At 45.5% G+C, this 17223-nt stretch overlaps 6 protein-coding genes across 6 annotated transcripts; all 6 read left to right on the plus strand. All coding sequences in view use genetic code 12, as the record gives it.

Annotated features, from left to right (window-relative positions):
• Nucleotides 1-102: 102 nt before the first annotated feature.
• On the plus strand, nucleotides 103-1635 carry CJI96_0005201 (uncharacterized protein; the record flags this gene model as incomplete). Its single annotated transcript, XM_029036205.2, has 1 exon — nucleotides 103-1635. One exon carries the CDS (start codon nucleotides 103-105, stop codon nucleotides 1633-1635), a length of 1533 nt encoding a protein of 510 aa, XP_028889096.2.
• Nucleotides 1636-2485: 850 nt separating this feature from the next.
• CJI96_0005202 (uncharacterized protein) lies at nucleotides 2486-3223 on the plus strand (the record flags this gene model as incomplete). Its single annotated transcript, XM_029036206.2, has 1 exon — nucleotides 2486-3223. The coding sequence occupies one exon, from the start codon at nucleotides 2486-2488 to the stop codon at nucleotides 3221-3223; it is 738 nt and encodes a 245-aa protein (XP_028889097.2).
• Nucleotides 3224-4409: 1186 nt separating this feature from the next.
• On the plus strand, nucleotides 4410-5993 carry CJI96_0005203 (uncharacterized protein; the record flags this gene model as incomplete). The annotated part of the gene is made up of 1 exon (XM_029036207.2): nucleotides 4410-5993. The coding sequence occupies one exon, from the start codon at nucleotides 4410-4412 to the stop codon at nucleotides 5991-5993; it is 1584 nt and encodes a 527-aa protein (XP_028889098.2).
• A 1527-nt stretch (nucleotides 5994-7520) lies between these two features.
• CJI96_0005204 (uncharacterized protein) lies at nucleotides 7521-9098 on the plus strand (the record flags this gene model as incomplete). Its single annotated transcript, XM_029036208.2, has 1 exon — nucleotides 7521-9098. One exon carries the CDS (start codon nucleotides 7521-7523, stop codon nucleotides 9096-9098), a length of 1578 nt encoding a protein of 525 aa, XP_028889099.2.
• Nucleotides 9099-11137: 2039 nt separating this feature from the next.
• On the plus strand, nucleotides 11138-12718 carry CJI96_0005205 (uncharacterized protein; the record flags this gene model as incomplete). Its single annotated transcript, XM_029036209.2, has 1 exon — nucleotides 11138-12718. One exon carries the CDS (start codon nucleotides 11138-11140, stop codon nucleotides 12716-12718), a length of 1581 nt encoding a protein of 526 aa, XP_028889100.2.
• Nucleotides 12719-13586: 868 nt separating this feature from the next.
• On the plus strand, nucleotides 13587-17222 carry CJI96_0005206 (uncharacterized protein; the record flags this gene model as incomplete). Its single annotated transcript, XM_029036210.2, has 1 exon — nucleotides 13587-17222. The coding sequence occupies one exon, from the start codon at nucleotides 13587-13589 to the stop codon at nucleotides 17220-17222; it is 3636 nt and encodes a 1211-aa protein (XP_028889101.2).
• Between the last annotated feature and the right edge of the window lies 1 nt (nucleotide 17223).

Below are 17223 nucleotides of genomic sequence, written 5' to 3' on the forward strand. Positions count from 1 at the left end.
AATGGCAATAGCGTTCTCATCGTCTCCTCCATCATCTCGCTCTCTGAACTGCCTTCGCCAGCTATTTAAAGGGCTGCAATTCCAATACTGCAACGGGCAACAATGATCTTTCTCTCGCTTTTCCTATGGGCATTGACAGTGTCGGCTCAGTTCATTAAGCCCACCCCACCAACAGAAGACGACTTCTACACCACCCCCGACAACATCACCTCCTACGAAAATGGCGACATCATAGCGTCTAGACCCGCCCCAGCTATGATCAGATCCATTTACTTCCCTGTCAACGTGAAAAATGCGTGGCAGCTTAAGTTGCGTTCAGAGGACTCTCATGGAAATCCTCAAGCCATCGTGACCACGATTTTGGAGCCATATAATGCCGATCCTAAGAAGCTTTTGTCGTACCAGCCTGCTCAGGATTCTGCTACCAACGATTGCAGCCCTTCATATTCGATTCTTTTCAACGCTCCTATGAGTACTATTGTTCTCCAAGCAGAAATGGTTCTTATGCAAAGTGCCCTTGCCAAAGGTTGGTTCTTGAACGTGCCTGACTATGAGGGCTTCCAAGGTGCTTTCACCGCTGGCAAGCAAGCTGGACAGGCAACGCTTGACTCTATTAGAGCAGCGTTGCAATCTGAAGATATCTCTGGCGTCAGTTCAGATGCGAAAGTTGCATTGTGGGGATACTCGGGTGGAACCATCGCCTCAGGATGGGCTGCTGCCTTGCAGCCTCAATATGCTCCAGAACTCAAGAAGCAATTGCTTGGAGCAGCTTTGGGTGGATGGGTCACCAACATCACCCTCACTGCAGAGGCCACTGATGGTACGCTTTTTGGAGGTCTCATTCCTAACGCCATCAACGGTTTGCTTCATGAGTATCCTCATCTTGATGGGCTTGTAGATACAGAAATTAGAAAAAATAAGAAAGAGGATTTCCTTTCTGCTGGGAAGAAATGTCTTGTGACGTCGATCGTCGACTACGTGTTTGTGAAATTCTTCAGCGGCAAGCGTCCCTGGGCTTCTGACGGTTGGGGCTTCTTCGACATTCCAGAAGTTCAGGGAGTCGTCAAAAACAACACTGCTGCACTTGACAAAGATGGGCCCATTCCTGAGATTCCTCTTTTTGTGTTCCATGGCACAGAGGATGAAATTGTGCCTTTCTCAGGTGCTCAGCGTGGCTACGACAACTACTGTGACTGGGGCATTGAGAGCTTTGAGTTTGCCGTTTCCAACACTACCGGCCACATCCTTGAAGTCGTTGAAGGTAGTGGTGCTGCATTGGTATGGCTCGATAAGTTGTTCAAGGGTGAAAAGCCGATTGAAGGCTGCAAGAAGACCGTCCGCAGCACCAACATTCTCTACCCAGGAGCAGATGCCGAGTATCGTCAGCTTGTGAGAACTCTCTTTAGCTCCTTGGGAGGTGGTGAAATCGGTGAGACCACAAGAAATATAACAGAGTCCTCTTTGGTCAGCACGCTATTGACGTACGCATTCAGTGGGCTTATCAACAAGATCGGGCCAATCCCTTTCAAAAGAGACGGCTCTGTTGATAGAAGCGTGTTCACTGGTATGAACGACGTGATTGACTTGTGGCAGCGGGAAAACACCGTGCCCGACTTGTTAAAAGGTGCCATCTAGACAAAATACCCTTTCAGTACTGAAAAGAGTAGGTATTGATATTTATTCGCCTCCTCCTCCTTACAAGTTCGTTTAGAAATAATAAAAGTATTCCTGATTCCTTCTGTGTATTCAGTATTCCTTCTGTCTTTACATCTTGTAGTTCCCAGATGTGTCATCTTTTTGACGAATAAATGGGCGATTTCTTTGAAGAGAAGAGAAACCGTTGTTTAAGAGTAGTTCGAATAACAACGATATTTCTACAACTACAATTTCCCTTTTCGAAGTCTCTATTAAATTTTTTTGATCATCTAAGGGTGTAGTATGACCATAAATCGAAGCATTCGGCTTCAAGTATGAAGAATATGGAATTGAATCACACCATTTATTCATACGGATCATGTTGATTTTTGCTGTGAATTAGTTCTATCACACAATTTGTCCTTCTCGGGAAGTCAAAATATCACAACAAATTCCCTAATTGAGCCTACTCTCATTGAAATAAATGATAGCTTTCATGTGGTGACTAGTTAATCCGTGATGTGGAAATTTCAAGCGTTATCAATTTACATATAGGGGCGTTATCTTACAGATCGTTTCCCAGAAAGGAATGTGAAGACGATTTTCTCGGTCATCAGCTTTCATATCTTGCAATTCACTCTATTCAAATTGATGACCAGCTAGCTTTAGAGTTTCTTCTTTTGAGACCGATAAGAGAAACATTATGAATTTAACTGCTGCTGATTACCTAAAGTTGAGGTATTGGCAACAAGTTGGGAAACTCTAGAGAGTGATATCTTCAGCTCGAGAACTATAAAAGCTGGACCTTGTGGCCATTCTTTTTTCTTCTTTACAACTAATCATAACAATTATGTGCCAATACTGTTACAACATTTCAGGTGTTCAGATTCCAATCAACGTCAGAGATGCAAAGTTTCTGAGCAATGGAGGGATTCATGCCTATCATGGATCTCACAAACTGCTTAAAGTGACCTGGGCTAGTTTGGAGTTCAAAAGGTTTAATAAAATGAGGAAGTACGAGACTAAAGATAGCTATTCCAAGCTTCGAGTCCAAGGACTCTACACAAAAGTGTTATTACACACTATGAAGTCTGAAGCGGGGATCCTCGATGTTAATCTTGCTGAAAGAGAACTAGCGAGGACTAAGAAACTCATGCAGATTCTACTCCATCATCCAGACAAGAAGCTTCGATTGAAAAGGACCAAGAAATTGAGAGAGAGCCTTTCAGAGCATCTAACTGGTGACTTTCCAAGCCTTGCGCATACTAAAAATGACGTGGTTGATCATGACCTAGTCACCCCAGGTAATAGCCACCTCCCCGACTCTAAGCTGGACTCCCAACTGCAAGGACACGGAGTCTTCGACGATGAAAAAGATGATGTCAATACTTCTTGGCTTGCACAGGTTACTGATTTTAAGAATTCTTTTGTAAATGACATCTTGCTGCCACTCAGACATTGGCGCCGCATCGATATCATCCCGTCGTGGACTAAAAGAGCAACACCAGAGGTGGCCTTTCTAGAACAAACGGTAACTTTGCCTCTAGCTTTCATGGTGAATAAACCTTCAGCCAATACCATTTTCTAAACCTACGGGCCCAGTGGTTTAAAGCATTCAGTGTGCCCATATGAGTACTAATTGTACTCACTAATGCTTTCTTTATATTAATATTTTAAAGCTTCTTAAACAATTTCATAAGTAAGTTAAAGTAGAAGATTGTAGTATCATTGGTCATGAACTCGTCAGTCGATGCACCTTCTGTATTATATTTTGATATTGTAAAGCCAAGAACTCAATTCCAGACTTGTAAAGCAATAAAGTAAATTATCGTGCCTTCTACTACTCATATCACAATTCTATAAAGAACAGCAGATTTGGTTGAGGACTGCAAGCCTTTGGTGGTAATTCTTCGTTCTATATATTGTTTAGGATGATGAACATGGCGAGAAGTCATTACCATGACAGCTCACAAAAGTTCAGCTGGATAAATCAGTATGACCATACCTCTAAGTACAGCCTCCTGGATTAGTTACAAATGTTATTTGTCGCAAATAATGCGCAATGTGTTGTTGATTATCCAATTTACAATAGCGACTCCACGTGGTGACAGTAGTAGTGAGAACGTAAATTCTTTTACAATGGGATCTTTAAACAAGTCGCTTTCAGTTGTTGAGGTGCCGCAAAGCTGCAGTACACCCACGAGGGGATCCCTCGAGACTGACCAAAAGTAGTAAAACTATATGAGACCTTGGGGCAAGAATCCTCGAATTTCAATCTGCTGAAGGCATTGGAGACTCACGCTTTCGTACTTGAAAAGCATCTTCGTATCATTTCTTTCAATGCTTGAAAATAGCTTTCTTCAAGACCAGGTAGAAGAGCGTGCAACAATGGTTGGCGCAATGCAAGGTATGTTTAGCTGCGCCGTGTGTTGACGATTTCAGGGCTGCTCACAATTCGGTCCTGATATTCCTCTACGGTTGTGCAAACTTAGTCCTAGTGAAGCCACTTTCTTTTGGGTCAACTTTTCTGCCCATCTCATGATACTACAATGCCAAAGCATCAATCACAATGCCAAAGCATTTATCATGCCATAAGAATAAACAAGTTTAAGTGGCTGCAAAATGCAAATCCCCATTATCAATCATATAGGCTGTCTATCAGCAATTTTGTGTATCCTTCGACAATACACGTGTAGGCGGAAATGACGAACATCCCTCGAAATAGGCAGCTATATATTAAGAAGAACGTATCAATTGCATTTCTTTATCAAGTCATGAGGTTTCTTTTGCTTGTGCTGTGGGCGGCAGTCTCGCTAGCGCTATCCATCAAACCTCCTTTGGCTCCAACTCAAGATCTGTTCTACGATGTCCCTGCCAACGTCTCTGGATACAAAAATGGTGACATCATCAAATGGAGAACGCCTCCATCTCAGCTTCGTTCAATCTACTTCCCCATGAACGTGAAGAATGCATGGCAACTACTTGTCAAGACTGAAGACTCGTTCGGCAATCCCACTGCTTTTGTCACCACAGTAATGGAACCGTATAATGCGATTCCTTCCAAGGTGCTTTCATACCAGGCTTTCGAGGACTCCGCTTGTCTAGACTGCTCTCCCTCCTACTCTGTATTGTACGGTGCTTCCATGAACACCATAGGTATTCAGTATGAGGTAGCCCTCATGGAAATTGGCCTCTCCAAAAACTGGTATGTGGTACTTCCAGACTACGAGGGTCCAAAATCTGCCTTTGGTGTAGGCCCTCAATCAGGCAAGGCTACTCTAGACAGCATCAGAGCAGCATTGGCGTCTCACGATTTCACAGGGATTGATGGCGACGCCAAAGTTGGTCTCTTCGGCTACTCTGGCGGCTCTATAGCTTGTGGGTGGGCATCTCAGCTTCAGCCCTCTTACGCTCCTGAGCTCAAAAAGCTGATTGCTGGTGCTGCTTTTGGAGGCTTTGTCACCAACATCACTCTGACAGCCATTTCCATTGACGGAACGTCGTTTTCTGGAATTGCCGTGGCTGCCATGAACGGCATTATTCAGGAATTCAGCAGTCTCAAGTCCATCTTTGTCAACCAGATAAACCTGGATAAGTTGTCGTTGTTCTACGAGGCAAAAACTCTTTGTTTGAAGCAGCTCGGTGGAGTGTATCATTATGTTGAATTGTTTACCGGCGCCAACCCTTGGATGTACCAGGGCACCAGGTTCTTTGGTATTCCACAGGTGGCAGCAGTAATCATGAATACTACCCTAGCCGTGGCTCAGAGCGATGGAGTTCCCGAGGTTCCTCTCTTCATATTCCAAGGACAACAAGATGAAGTGGTGCCCTTGGAGCAGCCACAAAGAGCCTACGACAACTGGTGTTCTTGGGGAGCGCCCTCTATTGAATTTGCTCTTTCCAGCTCCAGTGGGCATGTTCTTGAAGGAGCCACTGGTTTTGGAGCGGCTTTCGCTTGGCTAGAGAAAATCTTCGATGGGCATGTTCCTGTGGAAGGATGCACTCGTACAATAAGAAAATCCAATCTCTTGTACCCTGGAGCCGATGCCAACTATCGTCAGTTCCTAGACACTTTGGTGAAAGGCATATTTGGGGCCAAAATAGGTCAAGACACCGACAACTTGTCTGAGTCTACGATGTTGAGCAAGGTGCTTGCTTACGTGCTTTCTGAGTGGTTTTCGCTCATGAACCCGCTTCCACAGCCCCAGGTTGCTTTTGCGCTGTCGAACTCTACTGCCAGAAATGAGACAGAAAGCAGGGTGTTCAAAGGGCTCGGTGATGTGGTAAGACTATGGAAATCTACTGGGGTCAACCCATGGAGCGTGTTGCAGAGAAATGAGACGATAAGTTTACGGTGAGGAAGACGGAGTTTTCGATTTTTAAAGATGTTTGAACTTTTTGTCAAGTGTGTATGTTTTGCTTAGTGAGTGAAAAAGTGAGTACTTCTTGTGAAGTGTGAGCGTAAGAAGAACTAACAAAGAATGCAAGAACAGAGAACAAAGCACTGAAATAAAGAAAGACGAACTCCTGATGTGCCATTGTCTGAACTGTTTCTACACGCTCATCGTTCAATGGTCATCCCTGATCGTCATTTGTATTTCTAGCCACCACCTTAATGCAGCCAATTACCAATGCAGGCACTAGTAAGTATCCAAAACTATTTATAGCCTAGATGTCTTCACGGCACCTCTCGTAGGCACTGATTTCATCCACATTGCCTATTGACCTGCCCCTATCTAAAAATTCAAGGGAAAGTCGTCGGCACATCCCAGTCGGTTGCCCTTCCTCGGCTCACCTCTTCCTCGGGAGCGCCCCACAAACTCACTCTCTACAACCAACGCCAACTCCAACTGCAACTTCACCTCTCAACCCACCGCTAAGCCTACGTTTTTGCTCACACCGGCTAAATCCCTTCCCAAAAAATCTGATAACACTCCCACCGCAGCCAAGACCCTCCAGCCGCTTACCGATAAGGTAGAGCACCGCACCAAAGTGACAGGATAATATTTACAAACAAAAATGCTGAAACACGCCTCGTCTCTATATATGTCAATTTCACCTTTGCGTCTTACCAACACGGTGCTCCGCCTACCGTGTTAGGATTCACGCTTCCAGTGCACATGAGACCGAAATCGGTCAAGTGAGACAGAAGCCCATAGTAAGAGTTGAGGTGCTTGCACAAACCGAAAACCCACTTTTTGTAACCAAAGCTCTTGATCCATGTTGATTCTGCCTCGGACTTGGCAAAATCGAAAATGATTGGGTGGACCTGTTTTTTTTTGCTCCACTTGGGTACTTCCTCCGCCGCTTCCTTGTCTACCTTCGCACTGCTTATACGCGGAAACGCCGCTTGATCCGGGCCATTGTTGTGGAGATGGTGTTTGGAGCTTGTGGCGGTGGGGCTAGCTTAAAGATGCTTTTGTACGAGATTTTAGTCTATTGTGCTTTCTGCGGTGTTCGCTTTGTGTCTTTGTCCCATTTACTGCCCACTGGATTCGCAGCCGAAAGCTTATTCTTCGCTTAAGAGAGATACACTGGGGAGTTGGGAGGGAGCTGGAAGCTTCCACTGTTTTGCTTGCATACAAGGTGAATCTGGGGACACGGCTGAGCTGTGAGCTGTAGGAACCCCCACAAATTTGATCTCTGTTTTGTTTGCCAAGATCACGTTGGCCAAATGACTCTCTTCTCTCTGAGGCCTATGTATGTGGGTCCCGTGTATACACACACTGGATGCACGTCTTGCGTTGGCTGCGAAAAACCGTGAATCACCGAGGGCCAAGGGGACCAAGGGGACCAAGGGACCAAGGGCCCTGGACACTTCGCCGGGGGGTATAAATAGAGGTTGATTTTTCTTCTGGTTTCCGTTTTCCCTCTTCTTTTCCATCATGCTTCCCCTTGTTCTTCTCGTGTTCTGGTCCTCACTCGTTCTGGCCTTTGTGCTGGTGCCCACCCCCCCATCGAAGGACTCCTTCTACAATGTTCCTGGAGACATCGCCAACTACAAAAACGGCGACATCATCAAGGTGAGAAACACCCCTGTGCCTGTGAGATCGTTGATCTTCGAGATGAACGTCAAGAACGCCTGGCAGGTGCTTGTGCGCTCCGAAGACTCCTTTGGCGTGCCCAATGCTTTTGTCGCTACCATCTTGGAGCCTTACAACGCTGACCCATCCAAGCTCTGGTCCTACCAGGCATGGCAGGACGCCAATTGCATCGACTGTGCGCCTTCGTACTCCCTTTTGTACAAAGCGTCCATGGATACCATCACCACCCAGTCAGAGATCCCCTTTATCCAGTATGGTCTTTCCAAGGGCTGGTTCGTGGTGGTTCCTGACTACCAGGGCCCCAAATCTACCTTCACTGCTGGACGTCAATCTGGTAAGGCTGTTTTGAATGGTGTTCGTGCGGCATTGAACTCGGGCAATTTCACTGGAATCGATGAGAACGCCCAGGTGGGTTTGTATGGTTACTCTGGTGGCTCCTTGGCTACTGGCTGGGCAGCTCAGCTCCAGCCTGCTTTTGCTCCTGAGCTCAAGAGCAACATCATCGGTGCTGCTGTCGGTGGCTGGGTCACCAACATCACCCTGACTGCTTTGGCTTGCGACGGAACCATGGCTTCGGGTATTATTGCCAACGCTGTCAACGGAATTATGTCTGAATATTCGATGTTCGACAAGGTTTTCGAGAGGGAGTTGAACCCCTTGAAGAAACGTAAGTTCAAGAAAGCAAAGGACAACTGTCTCCTTAATTCGATTGTCGAGTACGTGTTCCAGAAGTTCTTCTCGGGCCTCGTGCCTTACTTCTCCCGCAGACAAGATTTCTTCCACGTTCCTGAGATTGCTGAGATCATCAAGAACAACACCGCTGCTTTGGTTGCCGAGGACGGTGTTCCCGAGATTCCCATGTTTGTGTTCCACGGCAACGCCGACGAAATCGTGCCCATGGTGCAGCCAACCCGAGGCTACGAGAACTACTGTAAATGGGGCGCTCCTTCCATTGAATGGACGGTTTCAGAGACGACAGGCCACGTCATTGAGTCGTTTATTGGCGTTGGTGCTGCTTTCTCCTGGTTGGAAAAGCGTTTCGACGGCCAGCCTCCTGTGGAAGGATGTCAGCGTAGTCAGCGTACTTCCAACCTCGAGTACCCTGGTGCTGATGTAGCCTACCGCCAGGTGTTGAACACCTACGTGAGAGGCATTTTTGGTGCTGAAATCGGCGAGGACACTATTGACATCGACGAGTCTACATGGCTCAGCAAGATCATTCTGTATGGGTTCAGCAAGTTCCTTGGTCTCATCGGCCCTATTCCAATCAAGAGAGAGGAAACCGTGAGCATTCAGGAGCTCGCCGGTAACAGAACAGTAGACGAGTTGTACAAGGGCTTCCTGGACGTGAAGAACTTGATGCAAGCCAAAGATATCGACCCTATCAGAGTGCTTGAAGGTGAAGAACCCACCATTTAGATGATAGCAAGAAATGAAAACTGATCTGAAGACGAGCGTAGGAGCAAAAGCAAGGACAGCATCGTGACAGCGTAGCATTTCCTTGACAACGTTGCATTTCCTGTTACAACGCACAACACATGACGTAAACTGTTTATTATCACTGATGTATGAGCTCGTTAACTCGCTTATCTACAAGAGCGTTATTTTGAACGCGAGTGCAACACGTTGTCAACGGACTTCCATTGACTGCAAAATTCCGTAGATAACGAAGGTGCCACAAAAGCAAGTGAAGGGTGCGTCGAAAGCAAAAGGGCTAAAATGGAGCTGCAGATCGCGATTGTGCCAGCACAAATTCTCAGCGTTGGCTGTATCACGGATTGTTTCGGGTGTTGATGCACTAATTCCGAGACCAAGAAGAAGTGGAACAGGAGTAAGCCCAAAGAGAGAGCGCAATCTCTGAAAGGCTTATTTGAGCAGCTTATTGGACGATGAATGCTGACGTAAATATCCAAATATTTTTTTGTGTCCAAAAGTGGTCTGCGATGGTGAATAGAGTAACTGTTTGAAGTAGTACAACTCCATCAAAAGGCTTGTGAAGCTCTTGTATCGTGGACCGAAAAAGCTTAGAGATGTTACAAATGTAATCATGGTAGTCGTAGGAAAAATTCATCCACTTTACTCAAATACATCTCAGTGGGAATTCCACAGCTTGTTGCAAAACGAATCACTCACAGATGGCGATTTCGGTTGACACTGGTCCATTGTTAGCATCATTCTAGCCAGGCGTTACATATTTTGAAGCAGTGTATGTTCATCTCGAAAAGGGCAGGTGCTTTCCCACAATTGCATAACGATGGGGCCGGACTCTCCATTGCTTCGGAACCAATGAGATCTATTGTCGCCTTCTTGAGTGTGGATCATCTCTGGTGGCAGTTGCTGACCTCAAAAATGGCCCCTTAAATCATTATAAAAAAGTAGGACCATTAATTCATTCAATTACTTAACACAAAGTAAAAGCTCAAAATATTTTCCTTGAGAATGGCGCAAAGGATTTTTACTTCTCACCATACCTCAAATCTGATTCATTGACGGTGGACTTGAGGTTCTTCAAAGCTACAGTGAAAGAGGAATATGGGAAGCCTCAGATCGTCTTGTTGGCTCCTCAGGCAGAAAAATAGGTCAACTCCCATGTTTAGGCGACTATCACTATCGCAATACATCATTGGGTTCCGTTGACTGACCAAACTCTCGAGATCAACCTCGTTTATGGAGCGAACCTAATAAAGGAACACAAAGTATGTGCCAAGAAGTCAAATGTTGCTACACGGGGACGAGATTGACACATTTAGTTTCTCGACGAAGGTGTCATACTGTTTCAAATTCTAGAATAACTGAGACACAATAAACACTTTCTAGATGTATCAATTTACATTTTCCATTGAATTGGAAAATACTGTGGCGTGGAATAAGGCTCCTTCATTCCGATAGTCTTGAGCAGGACGACAACAGCTTGACCATAATTTAGTCATATTATGTGTATGAAGAGCTTATGCGCCCTTGCGTCAATTCCGTCTTCCCTTGTTATTGCCTCTTGTACCACATATAAACAAAACCCAACAGGGTCCCCCCACGCAGATTTAAGCGTGTTTGCATCAAACACTGTTATTTGCGTAGTAAGTTTACAGTCGTGAAACTGGGCGGTGACGTGAACCTTGCTTCGGAAATTGAAAGCAGCTGCAAAACTGCCTTTGTGAACTGTTCGACCGAATAAACCGGAATGCTAATTTTTTACTCTCAGAAGCTATCTCTTGAATAATAGCAAAAGTAGAGCATTTTCACCTAGCAAACATTGCAGCTGTTAGATCGAACAGACAACAGTTGGCTCTCATTCATTTTCTTTTTAATTTGCAGGCTCTACACTTGGGATCTTAGGACAATTCAAACCCATGCACGAGAGATTAAAACACCTCAAATGTAACGAACTGTAATTCATGGGGGTCCCGAGCCCTCGAGGTATAAAAAGGCCAGAAAGTTAGCCGGAATACTATCTTCTCATCATGCTTCCTCAATTCTTCTCTATTCTTCTTTGGGTGGCGTTTGCCCTGGCTTTCCTTACCAAACCAGTTGCACCCAGCGATGATTCCTTTTACGAGGTCCCACAAAACATCTCTGGTTACAAAAATGGAGACATCATCAATGTGAGAAACACACCTGTTCAGGTTAGATCTTTGATCTTCCCTATGAACGTAAAGAACTCATGGCAGGTGCTTATCCGTTCCGAAGACACATTTGGGAACCCCAATGCATTCGTTGCGACAATTTTGGAGCCCTACAACGCCATCTCTTCAAAAGTATGGTCATATCAAATGTGGGAAGATGCCAACGACATTGATTGTGCCCCTTCGTATGCCCTTTTGTCCGGAGCTTCTTACGATACCATCAACTCCCAAACAGAGATCCCCATCATCCAGTATGGCCTTTCAAAGGGATGGTACGTGGTTGTGCCTGATTATGAAGGTCCCAAGTCGGCTTTTACGGTGGGACGTCAGTCTGGGCAGGCAATTTTGGACGGTATCAGAGCGGCATTGAGCTCAGGATATTTTACCGGGATCGACAAAGATGCCAAGGTTGGCTTGTACGGGTACTCTGGTGGTGCTTTGGCCTCGGGATGGGCGGCTCAGATCCAGCCTCTGTATGCGCCAGAAATTAAAGATCATATTGTAGGAGCGGCCATTGGCGGCTGGGTCACAAATGTCACCAGTACGGCCTTGGCGGCAGATGGTACTCTCTTTGCCGGCCTCATTGCCAACGGATTCAATGGTATCTACTCTGAGTACTCACAGTACAAGGATGTCTTGGACAGAAACTTGGACGCCGGCAAAAAAGCAGATTTTTACAAGGCAAAGCTGCTCTGTCTTGTGGGCTCTGCTACCAAGTACCTTTTCCAAAAATTCTTCCTGGGCATCAATCCGTACATCATCCCGGGTGAAGACTACTTTCATATTCCGATTAACCAGGAGATCTTTGCTAACATCACTGCTGCTTTGACAAAAGAAGACGGTGTACCTGAGATCCCCATGTTTGTGTTCCATGGCCAGGAAGATCAAGTTGCACCTGTGGAGCAGCCTACTAGAGCATATGAGAACTTCTGCAGCTGGGGTGCTCCCTCGATTGAGTGGTCTCTCGGTGCCAACTCAGGCCATGGCCTCGAGCTTCTTTTCGGTACTGGCGCTGGACTTGCTTGGTTGGAGAAACGCTTTGATGGCCATTTGCCTATCGAGGGCTGTCTGAAGACTGTGAGAACGACCAATCTTGAGTACCCTGGAGCAGAGGCACCATACATCCAGATTTTGGAGGACTACGTTCAGGGTATTTTTGGAGCCAAGGTAGGCTTAGATACCAGTGATATCAGCAACACGTCCTTGCTTGTCAAAGTTGTTGCGTACGCCATCAGCAAGTTTGTGGGTCTTATTGGCCCACTTCCGCTCAAGAGAGACGGAGCAATGTTGTTTCAGGAAAAAGCAGGCAACAGAACTGTGGATGAGATGTACAAGGGTCTTGAGGACGTGAAGAAGTTGATGGAGGACAATGGAATTGATCCTTTGAGTGTTCTTAGGGGCACCCCCATCACACTCTAGATATAGTTTCCTCCCAGATTTTGTACAAGCTGAAGGATATTTGCTATTTTCATTTGTTTAAACCCATACCTGGTGCGCAATGTGTGATATATATATGTTGTCAGATCTTGTTCCATCAAAATGCTCCACTTGCTATGCCACGGCTGTGTAACCAACAACAAGCTCCACATCCACAACCCCTGATAGTTCGAGCAGAACAAGTTGTTTTTCTTTTCTTGTCAATATAGATAGCTTTCAGCTTTGTCTGAGTAGATCACTACCACTAGCTTAAATAGACTTTCCATATTCCCAGGGTCACACAAAACACCAAAGATGAAACATTTGCATTCAAAAGCATAACACCATTTTTCAGGTTGCAAAATTCGGGACTTGTGCTATCCTCCATATTTTCTCTTCCGTGCTACTCTCGTGATTCCTCAAGATACTTCTACTTTTGCAGCCACAAATGTTTGTCCCCATCGAATACTCCAAACATCACAGATATCCATTTGGCCCTGGATAAAGTATTTTATCTTCCAAATAGGCTTGTCCCTTTTTAGTACCCCCCATTCATCTTGCATCCTTCTCTAGGTGCCCACACAAGTACGTTAATCTCACCTCAATCCACCTCTAACCAATCTTCGACTTCATTCAAATTAATTACTACCCCTTCCAACCCACAATCTCTTCCTGAAACCTTATCCTTCCTACCCCTTCCTCTCTTCACCAAAAAATTCTTTCTGTCCTTGTTACCTTCACCCATTTCCCCAGATAAGGACCTGCACCTAGCTAAATGGCTCTATCAAGCTCAGTTCCCTGCTACAACATAAATTCCTTCAATTGTGTTTGAAATTCCCATAGAAAAGTGTCAACAACTTGCTCATTAAAAATGCCCTCAGCAGATCCGCCGTCACAGGTGCCTCCTCTGCAAGCAAAGTCCTCAATCGAGGTCAATACCGAGGCTTCCGCAACCGTGAAAGAAGCCCAGCAAGCAGAGGCAGAGGAAGAGTTGCACTTGCCCGTGGACCTTCACCAGATCAAGCTCATTTCTGTGGCGCTCAAGGAAGCCGCTTTGGACTCTCCGTCGTTCAGAGCGTCGGTGGCTCATTTACATAACCAGCTAATGACCACTGAAAAATGGATTCTAGCTCTTAGACTGTCCCTAACGAAAATTCCGAAACAGGTGAAGGAATTGCAAAGCTACGTCGACTCATTTCTTGAGTATATGACGCCACAGTCGTTGCTGGACGGCCTTGTGGACCAAGAGTACACCCAGACAGCGATGAATGCGATCTTCGATGGGCTTCGGATGATCTGGGACATCAGTTTGGGGTTGCTCAATTTCTCGATTCCCCGACTCGAAACGACAAAAGACCACATCATTGAACGCATTGCCCTATACCAAACATACAAAATGCGGTACGACGTGGCCCAGGCCAACTACGATAAGTTCTTGCAGATCCACATGGCCACGCTGAAGCTGAAAGACCCGGCGTTGATTATGGAGGACCTGTTGCAGCTATTCAATGTGAGGAAGGAGTATTTGAATGCTAGTCTTGATTTAATTCTCGAACTAAACCAGGTGATCGATCAAGTGAACAACCGGTTGGTGAGGTTTATCTACCTCATGTGGCACCAGAAAATGGAGCGGTTTGGCTCACACCCGATTGTCACACAGCTCTTAGGTGACGTTTGGAATCATTTAAAAAAGATATCGTCCTGGTGTGACCACCACAGAAGCTCTGTGGGCAAGCTTCACAAGGACATGGAGGCAGCACGGAAACAAATTCAAGAGTCGACCATTGCCACTTTTTTTCCTTCGGGAGACATTAACGATTACAGATCGTCACTCATAAGTGGGGCAGTATTGTCGCTATACCCCGAGTCCGCAGTTGAGAAGCACGGGTATTTGTTCATGAAAACATACGTCGAAAAATCCACAAAACCCGTATGGGTGCCACGGTGGGCGTTTCTCCAAGGAGGAGTCTTTGGTCTCTTGGAGCTTAGTCCGTCTGGAACGGCAGTCCAGGAAACCGACAAGATTGGCGTTTTGATATGCAACACGAAGTACACCCCCAACGAAGAAAGAAGGTTTTGCTTTGAGCTCAAGACCATAGACACCACTTTAGTGTTCCAAGCAGAAACCGTGCAAGAGCTTTCTCTGTGGCTCAAAGTGTTTGAGAATGTAAAAATGAGAATCACGGACTCCACAGACCCAATGTCAAGCTTGTTGGGTATTGCCAGCAATAGGTACCCTCCTCTTATGAACGAGTTTGCATCCACAGTCAACACATCCACAGACAAGCAGTTGACAAACTCGAAGATCATCAACAAGGAAGGTCAGATCATAACATCTTCCAAGTTGTCTACTCATTTGATAAAAAATCAAAAACTATTCCAAACTTTTATTTACAGCCAGGTAACAAAGATCAGACTTCCCTTCTTTACTGAGTACAGCCGCTCAGCTCTCATTGCCTACAGTTTTGCCGGCTCCACAGTTGTGCCCACAGCACTCAGCGCCAACATCTGGGGCTCCTTGAACTGGGGCGTATACTATTTGCATGATGACACAATTGATAGAGGTGCCAAAGAGCCCGAGTTCTCACCCGAGGATATATTCACTAAGCAAATTGGCCAAGGCATCATGGTTCCGTCGAACTATCCAGACACGCTTTTAGCGAGCGAAATTCAGTTGAGGGCACTTTTTGAGGCTGAAGTTGATGGAGATGAGTGTTGTTTGCTTTCATTTCATTGTCTTTGGTCACCAAACTCCAATCAAGAGCTTCGAAGCACTGCCTTCATTACGCATAAGCACTTTTACTTCTATCTTCACTCGCTGGGATTCGTCTCTCTTTGCAAAATTCCAATCGACCAAATCGTTGAAGGGTCTTGTGTGCTTAAAAAGACGTACGATTATGTCAAAGTGTTCAGAGTCAACGGTCTGATGAAGCTCAAGATTTTTTTGGATGAGGGAATCTTGATAGCACAAAAGATCAACGGCATCGTCGAGAATTGCACCAGTAACAATCCTCTAGATGTATGTGGCTTGATCAACAAACTCAAAGATATTGAACGAGATTACGAGCTGAAGAAGGAGGAACTTATGCATATGGCCCAAAACAAAGCCTCCACAAATGAGGCTAGCTCATTCCAGATTGATCGTAATCCTCATGATCCAACCCCTCGTTTCAGAGTCGACTTCAGTGACGACATGTACCATCTTTGTCAATATACTATCAAACTTCCACCCAAAGCAGTTTTTCATATACTTTTTGGAGCAAAGTCTCATGTGTTGGATGCATCTTACCCCGTGGTTTCCGTCAAATACATCACAAAAGGGTCGTGGATGAAGGTTCCGGGTAATGATCGAGGTTTATACAGAGATTTTCTCTCTGCTTTGGTATACCACAACGGCAAAACTGATACGGTGACGGTTAGACAAGAAATCGAGGATATGAGCGATAATGAGTACTACTGTTGCAAAGCGCTGAGATCAATGTTCAAGTTTGGTATGGTGACGTTTGAAATCAAGTCGAGAATTGTCATTATCGCCACGGAAGGTGGCAACTCTCGGATACTTTACTATGCCCTGATAGATTTTGACAGAAAGAATATCATCAATCCAATCCTCAAGAACTTGTTCAAGACATTCCAGCTTTCCTTTGCCAATGGTATATACCGTCGTTTGGAAAAGACGTCCCTGGTGATTGGTAGCCACGGCCAAATCGCCAAGGCCATCTACTTATATGGCAAGATTCCTGTTGCAGAGACTCCATACGTTGTTCCAAAGCCTAATCCCACAAAATTAAACATCGACACATTGTTTCGCTTGATGGCCAGGGGAACTGCCGGATCGATCTGGAGAAAAGCTAAGGAGTTTGTCTACTTTGTGATCCGTACCACTCAAGCATTTTTTAGCAGCTTGTCGATGCACATGTTCTTGGTTTCTGTGATCTTTGTTTTGGGATTGATGAATGTGTTTTTTATGGGTCGTTCAACGGTCACTTACTGGCAAGCTAAGAATGCAAAGGGTCTTATGTTGGACGTTATACACAATGAGCCAATGGTGATGGAGCGTGCTATTTACTTGAAGGAAGTACAAGAGCTCATCAAGAAGCAGCACGTTACAGGGGATAATTCCACTTGTTTCCAAATCTTCCAAAACCAGTCATTTGTTGCCAACTACGACCAAGCGCTGGCATGGAAGTTGCGGTACGAGGATGACATTGCACAAACCGTGGCCACCAACCTTCGGAAAACTTTAAGAGAGATTGGTATACGTCGTAATGAGTTGATCGTGAGTTTGCAAATGTTGAACCAACTTGAAGAAGAGGTGGCTAAAGGCGAATGGCACAACTGGCTTCTGGACGAGCTCGAAAAATGCAGCTACCTTACAAATCCGCCCAATGATGAACAAGAAGTGCTGAAGGAAATCAAGCTGATGTATGCAGATGGGGTGGATCAGTTGTTGGCCTTCTGTGATTGCTGTTCACAGGAGATGGCGCAAATAAAACAAGAAGAATAGG

The sequence above is a fragment of the Candidozyma auris genome, chromosome 7 (assembly GCF_003013715.1).
Source record: "Candidozyma auris chromosome 7, complete sequence".
Taxonomy (NCBI): domain Eukaryota; kingdom Fungi; phylum Ascomycota; class Pichiomycetes; order Serinales; family Metschnikowiaceae; genus Candidozyma; species Candidozyma auris.